The following is an 11,510-nucleotide window of genomic DNA, read 5'->3' as shown; positions in this document are numbered from 1 at the left end:
TCAATTAAAAGAAAAAAGAAAAAAGGAAATTGATTATCGTCTCTGTCCGGTGGAAACCAGAACTGTTACTCTTCAGTATTCAAATTCAAAAACAGCAAAAGTAGCGAATCGACAAGCTCAAAACGCGCCGCGCTTCGAGCTTGTGGAACTGTTACTTTTGCCGCTTTCGCGTGACGCCGCAGTATGATCAAGTAGGACGTTGATTTACGAAAAAACACAAAACGTTTAAATACGGAGACAAGAGGTTTCTGCCCGACATCAAATCACACAAAGTAAGAGAAAGGCATTCACACAATGTTTGTAAAAAGATGTAAAATGTCCCCAGCATCACTGCATGTGACTGCATCTAGTCACCGTTCTGTCAGCCCTGTGAACCTGTCAGGTCATCAGTGCAGATGGAGGGAGGGGGGGGAGAACAGGAGGATATTTTGAGTGTCGAGTGTGTGGGCGTGTACAGACAGACACCAGTGTTGCCAGATTTTGCCCGAGAAATAAGCGACCAGGCAGGTCTATGGAAAACAAGCCCAGAAGAAGCGACACACGAGCACTTTATAAACCGATATGCGTCGGCTGTTTGAAAATAGCCCATCTACTGAGCTTGTAGATCTGCTATTTCCAAAACAAATCTAGGAAAAAAAGTGACAAATGTGGAATATTTTTTTAATATTTTAACAACACAAATCTGGTACGGGGGTCCCTGGCACAAAATAATTTCAAATTAATATACATATTAATTTGGGGGTCCTTGGCATGAAAATGTTTAAGAACCACAGGTTTAAACAGCATTAGGGAGGAAGCCCAAATAAGCAACTACACGTTAGAAACAAGCCCAAAAACAACGCAACCCACAACTACCAATATTTACAAGCGACTTTACAGAAAAACAAGCCCAAAGTCGCTTATAACAAGCGGACATGGCAACACTGCCCACCGCACAAACAGTGTTTTCTCACAGTCCACTGCCTGGGGGACTGTGTGACACGCGATGCACATGCATGGATAAACACAGAAGCACAAATAAAACATAGGGAAAAAAGGGCAAAAAATAAATCTTTCATTTGTTTTTGTTTTTTTCAGTACCTTGTTCAGGGGCATCGTAGTGATGATTACTCATGGAGACCACATTTCTCTTTCACTCTCCTTCCAGATTATTTCAGCAGCTCATGGGATCTGAACCGGCAACTTCCTGTCATGATGAGGACATGCATCATCTCATTTTTTTTAACCTAGAAAGGGTGCAGCTAAGTGGCACTCTGCCAGGAGCCACGTCCCCTACCTCCCTCTTTGTCTGTGTGGTGGAAGCAGTGGTGGAATAAGTACTCACATGTTTTACTTAAGTAAAAGTATCAATACTTCAATGTAGAAATACTCTGTTACAAGAAAAAGGCCGAAATGTATACAGGGTTGAAGTGGTTAGTGTGTTTTGCGGTAATAATCAAAGTCTAAAAAGTAACAAGTAACTGAACTTTTCAAAGAATTGTAGTGGAGTAAAAGTACAATATTTGCTTCTGAGGTGTAGTGGAGTAGAAGTAAAAGTACTGAAAACTGAAAATACTCCAGTGAAGTATAAAAATACCTCAAAATTGTACTTAAGTACAGTACTTGAGTAAATATACTTAGTTACTTTACACCACTGGGTGCATGGGAGGACATTGTGAGTGAGCGTGTATGAAAAGGCACTAGATGACTCTAATATTTGCAAGATTAACCACAGACACACTGACACACAGGGGCAAAAACATCATCTCTGGCATGCCTTCAGCCTGGTGGAGATAATTAAAGTCTTCACCTGTTTCATTGAAATGACAACATATACTATATTAAATGTATGTTGTATGTAGCGTGTATAACTAAGAATTAATGCTCCAATATCCTATCGACAATTGTTGAACCTGCTCTCAAATCTCCCTACCTCTATGTCTTTATTTTGAACTTACTAATTTTCTGTTTGGGTTTCATTTTGTTGGTTCTGTGTCTAATCGTAGATCATTAAAAAGTTTTCCAATTATTTTGGGGCCCTCTTACAATAACCTCATGGCCTAGGCCCACCTACTGTAGGCTGTTCTAAGTTCTTAACTCACACGTGACAATGTTTAAATGCCTGTTTGCGATATGTCCATGGGGATCCTGTGAACGTGCGTCAGCATAGTTTGTTTGGTGACTATGAGTTGGGCTTATGAAATGGCTTTACACTGAGAAATGCTTCTCATAGGATCAGTACCAGTAGTACTAACAGCAAGTATTTCGTTACTGTTGGGCAGAAACCGCCTATCTCAATGTTTTACAAACATTGTGTGAATGCCTTTCTCTTGCTTTGTGTGATAACCAATTAAGCCCTATATACCATTGCTGTTGGGCAGAAACCTCTAGTCTCCATATTTTGACTTGTTGTGTTTTTTCGTAAATCAACGTCCAATTGATAATACTACAGCGTCACATGAAAGCATCAAAAGTAGCTGATCTATAAGCTCGAAACGCAGTTTTTGTAGCTTGAATCCTGAAACAGTTTTGGACATATGAGGTTTCCATCCGACAGAGGCGATTTGTTATTTCTTCCCAAGATAATTGGACATCATCTGCTCTTGGCGGTCTGTTTGATGTGCCTTAGATTTGTTGTTTACGACTCTGCATCTCCTTCCGGCACAAGGACAACCATTCGCGTCAGTTTGCTCTTGGGAAGTGGTGGACAAAGTACTCAACCCCAGTACTTGAGTACTGTACTTATGTGAATGTCGCTCTGTCAAATTTCTAATTGAGTTAAAGTACTGGAGTACTTTCAAAAACACTTAAGTATTCCACATTATATGCTTTTAAAAATGATCACTTACAAAGTATGTTTTTTTCTTTTTAATATCAAAATCACTGCATTACAGGAACTCAGTGCAGTTGCTGCAGGCCTACCATTGGTTGGTCTCAGCTCCATGCTTGTAACGAAGGCTTTCACTCACTTTCACATCATATGGGTATTTGATAGGTCGCCATAGTTACCCACTGAATATTGGTACTCCAATATTAACTCTAAGTCTGACATCACTAAATTCTTAATAGCATAAAATAGTTTGGCACCCATGAAAACTATCGGGGTTAAAGCCCGCTCAGAGCCATGGATGAACACGGACATCCAGATTGTTAGGAAAGTCTGAGACAAAAGTTTCTCTGAGCTTTGCAAAAGTAAATCTGAGCTTGACAAATGCTACACTGAGGATCTCAAAACAGATCTGAGGAACTCAAAAAACTGAGCAATAAGCTAAGGAATAAGGTACATCACTCGATCAAAAGTTCAAAACCACTTTCAACCATATACAGCCACAAAACTGGTTAACATACTGCCCTCTCATTCTGGGCTTTATGGTGTAAAGCACATCCAAGCATTCTACAAAAATCTAGGTGTCTGCAAACTCGCACAGATGATTTTAAACTCACCATGGTGACAACTGATGATGTGTTTGAAAAACTGAGCGCCCTTCAACAAAACAAGGCCACTGGCCATGACAATATCCCTTCCAAATTTCTCAGAGACTCAGCCGCCTCTATTGCTCCAATCATTTCCCACATAATAAACCTCTCCATCAGCCAGGGGCACGTCCCGCAAGATTTCAAACCAAACCAGCGAGAGTAACCCTCAATTAGAACCCGGTAACAACTGCCCTATTTCTATTCTTAGTTCTATCTTGAAAGTTATGGAAAAGATAGTATATGAACAGGTTGAAATGTATCTTGCTGAAAAAAAACTAATGTACGGATTCCAATCTGGCTTCAGAACATCTCATTCCACTGACACCTGCCCAGTGCCTACTCTATTTGGACGACCACATCAAACATGAGGTGGACTCTGGCAAATATTGCGGCATGGTCATGCTGGACCTCCAAAAGGCAATTGACACAGTAAATCACTCTATTCTGATTGATAAGTTGAAGTTGAAGTTGGTTTTGATAGCACATAAGTGAACTGGATGAAATCCTATCTGGAGGGGAGAGAACAGGTGGTGGAGGTGAACAGAACCCTGTCCTCGCCCCTCCCAGTGAGCTGTGGCGTTCCTCAAGGAAGCATACTAGGGCCTTTACTGTTCCTAATATATGCGAACAACATGACATCAGCAGTGACTGCAATTTGTTCTTGTTTGCTGATGATTCTGCCCTCCTGGTCTCGAGCAATGACAAATTGCAGGTTGAAATAACCCTTAGCTCTGAGCTCTGTAAATTCTGCACCTGGCTCGCTGATAACAAACTATCCTTACACCTGGGTACCACTGCAACTGTTAATATAGTATTAAATAAATAAGTATTCAATCAATCAATCAATCAATCAAAAACCTAAAAGCAGATCCAAATCATCACCAAACCATAATAAATGTATTGCTCATAAATTAATTAAAAATATTTTAATCCATTCATGAGTTGTCTTGACTGAAATGTCAATAACAGTGAAAATAGCAGATCTACAAGCTCACAACACGTAGCACTGTGAGCTTGTATATGGAGCTCTAGAACAATCGCTACCTTTGGGCTGATATTCGTGACCAAATATGGCACTGGCCAGCCACGTAGCGGCTTGTTTTAAATAGGGCTTAAGTGGTTAATTTATGTACTTTTTCCCTTTCTAGAAATGTAGTGGAGTAAAAAGTAGCCCATTTGTCTTTTGACATGTAGTGGAGTGAAAGTCACAACTATCCAAAAATACAAATACTCAAGGACAGATAATCAAAATGTTTTACTTAAGTGCATTACTCGAGTAAATGTACTTTGCATGTCCACCACTGCTCTTGGGAGAAGTCTTCTTTCAGTGGCTTTCTCCTTCCCCCATGACACTGAAAGTTACCAGAGCTTTGCTGAACACAGCACAGTGCTCTTAAAGGTAATGAAAGGGATCATTGATTGGTCATATATTCAGCCTAATCCAACCCTTCTGCCCACCGCCCCACCCCCTCTCCCCTGGGAAATGCAGAGAAAGTCTGTTGTCACGGCCCATCCGACACGCGCCGCACTTTGCGCTGGTTCACCTGTTTTCCCAAGGGGCCCTGAGGGGACTTCTAAATATTTAAAGCATTAGGCTACTTATGGCAGTGGTTCTCAAAGTGGGGTCCGGGGACCCCCAGGGGTCCTTGAGATGGTTCCAGGGGGTGCCCCGGCAAAATGTGTTAATACAGCATCACAATCGTTTTAACTCCTTCATCCATATTTTATACGTTGGCTATTCAAAAATAGCAGATATACAAGCTCACAGCACGTCACTTTGTGTACATCTGCTATTTTTTAGCATTTTTTTGATATCTGTGTTTTAACATTTTTTAATAATTTTCCTTTTTTTCTTTTTACACACATCTCTTCTGCCACAAAACTTTTTCAGATGGGGGGTTGTGGCTAAATACCAATTTGGGGGTCCTTTAAAGAGAAATATTTAAAGCATTTCTTATGGCATGTGGATCTCAAACATCTTCGTGTCAAAGACCACTACGTTTTGTATTTGGCCGTTTCAGATGGGGGTCTGCCAGGGAACCCAAGAAGAGAAGATTTGTGTTTAAAAAAATCGAAATCATTCTACAATCTTTCAAAGATTTTCAAAAACAGCAGATCTACAAGCTCACAACATGTATATCGCAATTGATTGTGAGCTTGTAGATCGGCTATTTTCAAATAACTGAATGGGGTTAAAGTGCTTTAACTTATTTTGATGCTATATTAACACATTTTTCTAAGGACCCCTGGGGGCCCCAGACCACACTTTGGGAACCACTGACTTATACTTCCAGTTCTATAGGTTAAAATAATTAGTTTAAACTAGTCTACTTAAAAAATTAAAAAAAGGATGCCTTGTGCTGTCTTGATTGTGAATACAGGCTGGTGCCTTGAAGATATGGAAGTGATCTGACACACACACACACACACACACACACACACACACACACACACACACACACACACTCACACTCACACTCACACTCACACTCACACTCACACTCACACTCACACACACACACACACAAAAATGTGTGTTTTTAATATATCATACTCAATGTAACTAATTTTATAGGCTAAATAAGACCAAATTGTCAGTTTGCATTTAGCTTCATTTATATGTGGGCCTATCAGTATGCTAAATTTGAGGTTGTGTGGACAATTTGACACGAACATTTTAGGAAGCCTATTATTCTCTGAGAAAGCACAATTATAGCGAGTTTGTTTTTCCTCTTGTTTTTCCTCACAGCACCTTTCATAATGTATATTTTTAGCCCCGTGGCCATCAGTTCGTCTACTTGACACATAATCATTACGGGAACCAATGAGGAAGTCAGACAGTACAGGCCATTAAATATTGACCATATATGACACCCATCATCTTTAAGTTTTATCACATATTGGATGGAGATGCAGTTCACTCGACAGTTCTCCACTTTAATCGCAAATTAGAAAACAAGTTCATTGTTAAGGAGTGCATTTATTTTCTTGTTTTCCCATTTAATTATTGATTGTAGAAGGCTTATATGTAATATTAGACATGAGGCATATGTATATTAATATTACCCTTTTATCTATGTTTTGAATGATGTCATATGAGATGTGACTGTGTCTGCCCCCTTTGGGAATATTTGTCATTAGAAAACCTCAATATTTTGAAAAGAAACCATATAGGCTATAGACATGAGGCAGACATCTCCATGCGCATGCAAAGGTTTTAATTGGGTGACAGCTGCCTATACAATGACACATATTGATGATCGGATGTGAAATCAGTAATCCATGTGTCGTAAAGTCTGTCGTTAAGAGACATTGTCAAGTCAAGTCACATGTAGTTATTTTAACATCTGCATGTTCAGTTGGTCTGCGTAAGAAGAGGTGCAGAAGTATCAGTGCGGGGTAAACACGTGGACGTAGTATCCACCGGTGTGTCCACAGTAGTGTCCGCTTCGGTGGAGTCCTTCTTTGGCTCACTGGACTTCAGCTCCATCAGCTCCACCTCGTGTTTCGCCGCCGTATCGAGCGCCTTCTGTTTGTTGTAGACCACCACGAAATTGTTGATGATGGGGTGAATGGGCAAGGCGATGGCTATCACGCCGCACAGGAAGCTGACGGCGGCGTTGCACTTGCCGAGCGTGGTCTTGGGATATATGTCCCCGTAGCCCACCGTGGTCATGGTGATGATGGCCCACCAGAAAGACTGCGGGATGCTGTTGAAAAGGGTCTCCGGGTGGCCTTGCTCCAAAGTGTAGCCGAGCGCCGAGAACACGAAGATCCCGACGCCCATGTAGCAGAGCAGCAGCCCCAGCTCGTTCAGGCTCTGCTTGAGCGCGTATGTCAGAGTCTGCAGCCCGGAGGAGTGGCGCGCCAGCTTGAAGATGCGCGCAATGCGCAAGATGCGGAGGGCTTGGACCGCCTGCTGGACATTGGTCAGCTCCATCATTGCGGAGCTGCCAAGGTAGGTGAGGCTCAGGACCACGTAGAACGGCATGATGGCCATGAAGTCTATGATGTTCATGAACGAGAGCACGAAGCGCAGCTTGTGCGGAGAGGACGCGAGACGCAGCAGGTACTCCATGGTGAACCACAGCATGCAAGTGGTCTCGATGGCCTCCATCGTCGGGTGCTCCACGAGTTTCCCCTCTGAGTCCATCACCTAGATATAGGATAGAATAGCTAGTTAGGTACAACAGATAGGTTTAGATGTGGAGCATCATTTCGACTGTATTGTATGCTTGATTGTTGTCTCCGCCAGGCCGAGGGCGTGGCAGAGACTATGTTTTGCACCCTGTCTGTCCGTCCGTGAGTGTGTCTGTGTGTCTGTGTTTCCGTGAGCAGCTAATCTACCGGCACCGTTGTGCCGATCGCAGCGAAACTGTGCACGCACAGTCCCTGGATGCCACAGCAGAACCTCTGCCCCGAATTTTTCAGATCGGCCTGTTATAGTGCCACCATGAGGTCGAATTTTGCAAAACACATTTTATAATATGACTCCTACAGATTTTGTCCAAACATCAGGCAAATCGGTACGTTTCTACATCTCTATAGTCATTAAACTAAACGGGTATTTCAGATTTCTCATATTCCATCCTGATTGGCTAAGATTGGCTTCCAAAGTTTGCAGAAGTGCTCCGTTTTGAAAGAAAATGCCTCAAATAATGAACGCAGCGTGCGTTTCCGTGAAACTTTGCACGCGCATTCCTACTAGGCTGAGGCTGAGGCTTCATGGTGGCACTATAACAGGCCGATTCGCGTTTTTACCTATAATTGCACCTATCTGCCTTTTATAGCGCCACCAGGAGGCCAACTTATGTAAAAAAAAAATATATATATTACTCCTTCAGATTTTATCCAAATTTCACGCACATCGGTACACAGTATCTCTATAGTCATGTGATCAAGACGGAGCTGTCCGATTTGTCATATTCCATCCTGATTGCCATGTAAAGTTTGCATGAGTGGCTTGTTTTGAACAAAATGCCTCAAATCATGAATACATTGTGCGATTGCAGAGGAATTTTGCACATACATTGCCACTAGGCCAAGGAAGAAATGCCACCCTTTTCACATTGGCCTTGTATAGCGCCACCAGCAGGCCAATTTTTGCAAAACAGTTTTGTTGTGTGCCTCAAAATGCCTCAAATCATGAATGCAGCATCCGATTGCCGTGAAAGGCAGAGGAGGAAATGCCACCATTTTCACATTGGCCTATTATAGCGCCACCAGGAGGCCACAATAACCTACCTGACCTGGCTATGTGCTACCTACCTGTGCTTAAAGGAGTCTTTTTATTTTTATTGTCTCAATATGAGTGTGTAAACACTGGGGCAGGAAGACAAAAATATTTATCTGCAGGTTTGAGGTATTTGAGATACACAAAGAAGGGGTAGGAGTAGGACCTGATAAGTTTTCACAAACTTCTTCCTACTCCTTTTTCGAACATGGAATATCATTTAAGGATGATTATTTAAAAAATGGTTTCATTTGATTTCCCTTTTCTCATTTATATTTTTTAATATGTTCGAAATAAATAATAAATACATGGAAAACAAAATGAAACGAAAATCACCTGGAGTTCGGGGATCGTGCCAATGCACATCGCCAACGAGGAGACGAGAACGAAGGCGAAGGACAGGATGGCGACGACGCGCGCCAGCTTCGAGGACTCGGGCTTCTCCATCACCTGGTGGAGGAACCTCCGACACCGCTGCCAGCGCGTGACGCACAGAGGAACCTCCAGATCCTCCAGGATCTGCTTCACCTTGCAGGCGATCTCCTGCAGCTCCTCTTCCTTCTCGCTCAAATAACTCTTGCAGCATTCGTCCAGAACGTTCTGGTCTATCTTCCAAAACTCCATCTCCTTCATGAAACAAATGGGACAGATGCCGTTTCTGATGTGGATCTCGTCGAAGTAGTAAACGTCAATGATGCATTTAAAAGCGTCGGGGTCTCGGTCAAAGTAGAACTCTCGCCGCCCCGGGTCAAAGTCGTCGCAGAGGGAGGAGATGTTGATAACGTCGTAGTTTTGAGTCGAGCTGATGCTCGCCAGCTCCGCCAGTCTGCTCTCCGGGTAGCGGCTCAGAACGTCCCCGAAAAGCACCACTCTCACCCCGCCGATGTTCACCGCGATCTCATCCTCAGCCTGATGATCGGTGCCCAAACCACGTCTATTGTATCTCGGCTTGGGTATTGTCCACATTTTAATCAACGGATCCCTATTGTAACAATAAGGAAAGTTGAAGAGAACTTTTGTATATATATATATAGACCTATGTCTATTTGCTATGGTGTTAAACAAAGCTCAATGTCATAGTCAATTAAATCAATGTCCATAACTGCCTGTGGTGGTGCGTAAAATGTCACCCCATACCTCGCCCTCTCCAAACGGAATGAAACGCACAGCTTGAACGTCAAGCGGCCAAGCTCTTCTGACCTCCTCCCGCCCACACCCAGTGTCTCTCTCTCTCTCTCTCTCTCTCTCTCTCTCTCTCTCTCTCTCTCTCTCTCTCTCTCTCTCTCTCTCTCTCTCTCTCTTTCTCTCTCTCTCTCTCCCCCCCTCTCTCCCCCCCTCTCTCCCCCCCCTCTCTCTCTCTCTCTCTCTCTCTCTCTCTCTCTCTCTCTCTCTCTCTCTCTCTGACACACACGCGCGCGCGCTCAGGCACGCACGCACGCAAGCGCTGGTTTCTGCATGTGAGGATCTTCATCAATCCTATATTCATTGCAGTCTTCTTCTACTGTCAGTGGTGGAAAAAGTACTCGCATGTTTACCTAAGTAAAAGTATCAATACTGCAATGTAGAAATAGGCTACTCTGTTAGTAAAAGTAAAAGTCCGGAATTAAACAATTACTTGAGTAAAAGTACTGAAAATTGGAATTACTCAAGTAAAGTCAGAAAACCTCAACATTGTACTTAGTAAGTGCAGTACTTGAGTACATGTACTTAGTTACTTTCCACCTCTGGTCTACAGTGTAGAGCAGACTATGTATCCTAGCATACACATAACAGTATAACCTTTTGAACTTCATAATTGTCTAAGCTCCAAATTAATCCCACACTTTGAAAAATGAGGGTTGTTCCCACAATGTTCCTATCATGTCCCTATCATTTTCATATGAGGACAGCCAGGACACTTGATGAGGATTGAAGTAGAGTCGACACACACACACACACACACACACACACACACACACACACACACACACACACACACACACACACACACACACACACACACACACTCACACTCACACTCACACTCACACACACTCACTGACTCAAACTATCATGCCCAACTGCTTGTTCTTGAAAAGTGCAATAAGCATATAATATGGAGGGGAAAATCATTAATTACTCCATGATATTAAGCAAATTATTAATTTAATACAACAGATTGCAGCTTTGTGATTTTGCATAACAATTTTACCCCATGACATTCAGATTAAAATAAGACTGTGGCCACAGGCCACTGTAACAGCAACTTCACATGTAAACGGCAGTTACAGTTTATTTACAAAGGTGTTTCACTTTTTTGTGAAGCAGTGAAGAAAATGACAAAATGTTTCTGCAACATCAATCATGTCAGTTATGTATATTGTCCATACATTTTTAAATCAATATTTGAAAGAAGGAATACTCGCACAAAAAAGGAAAGAAAAAAAAAGAAATCTAGGGATGTTTAGCATTGTTTAAAATGGCTACTGCAAATATTCTGACAACCTGGTTGATGCTGTATACATCAATTATTGGGCTGTACAAAACAGTGATAGTGCACTCTCTGGTGGCCATACATAGCACTACATTTAGAGGTTTTCTAATGGAATTCTCATTTTTAGTCCCAGTATAGGGGTTCCCCAGGTTCTATGTTCCCCACTTACCTTAGGTTAGGGTTAGGGTTAGGTTTATGGTTAGGTTTAGGTGTAGGTTTAGGGTTAGGTTTAGGTGAGCGGGGCACATAGAACCTGGGGAACATGAGAAGACATAACATCGCTGTCGGGCATAAACCTCTTATCTCCATATTCTAAATTGTGGGTTTCTTTTGTAAATGAATGCCCTA

General features: G+C 42.3%; 1 protein-coding gene across 1 annotated transcript; it reads right to left on the bottom strand.

The window, feature by feature from the left end:
- Positions 1 to 6,811: 6,811 nt before the first annotated feature.
- Positions 6,812 to 9,655, bottom strand: LOC311035993 (voltage-gated potassium channel regulatory subunit KCNF1-like; the record flags this gene model as incomplete). The annotated part of the gene is made up of 2 exons (XM_084044520.1): positions 6,812 to 7,612; positions 9,026 to 9,655. 2 exons carry the CDS (start codon positions 9,653 to 9,655, stop codon positions 6,812 to 6,814), a joined length of 1,431 nt encoding a protein of 476 aa, XP_083900646.1.
- Positions 9,656 to 11,510: the final 1,855 nt, after the last annotated feature.

Source organism: Gymnoscopelus microlampas, assembly GCF_963454915.1.
Source record: "Gymnoscopelus microlampas genome assembly, chromosome: 20".
In the NCBI taxonomy this organism is placed as follows: domain Eukaryota; kingdom Metazoa; phylum Chordata; class Actinopteri; order Myctophiformes; family Myctophidae; genus Gymnoscopelus; species Gymnoscopelus microlampas.
The sequence above is the reverse complement of the archived record's forward strand: the minus strand, read 5'-3'. Positions and strand labels throughout refer to the sequence as shown.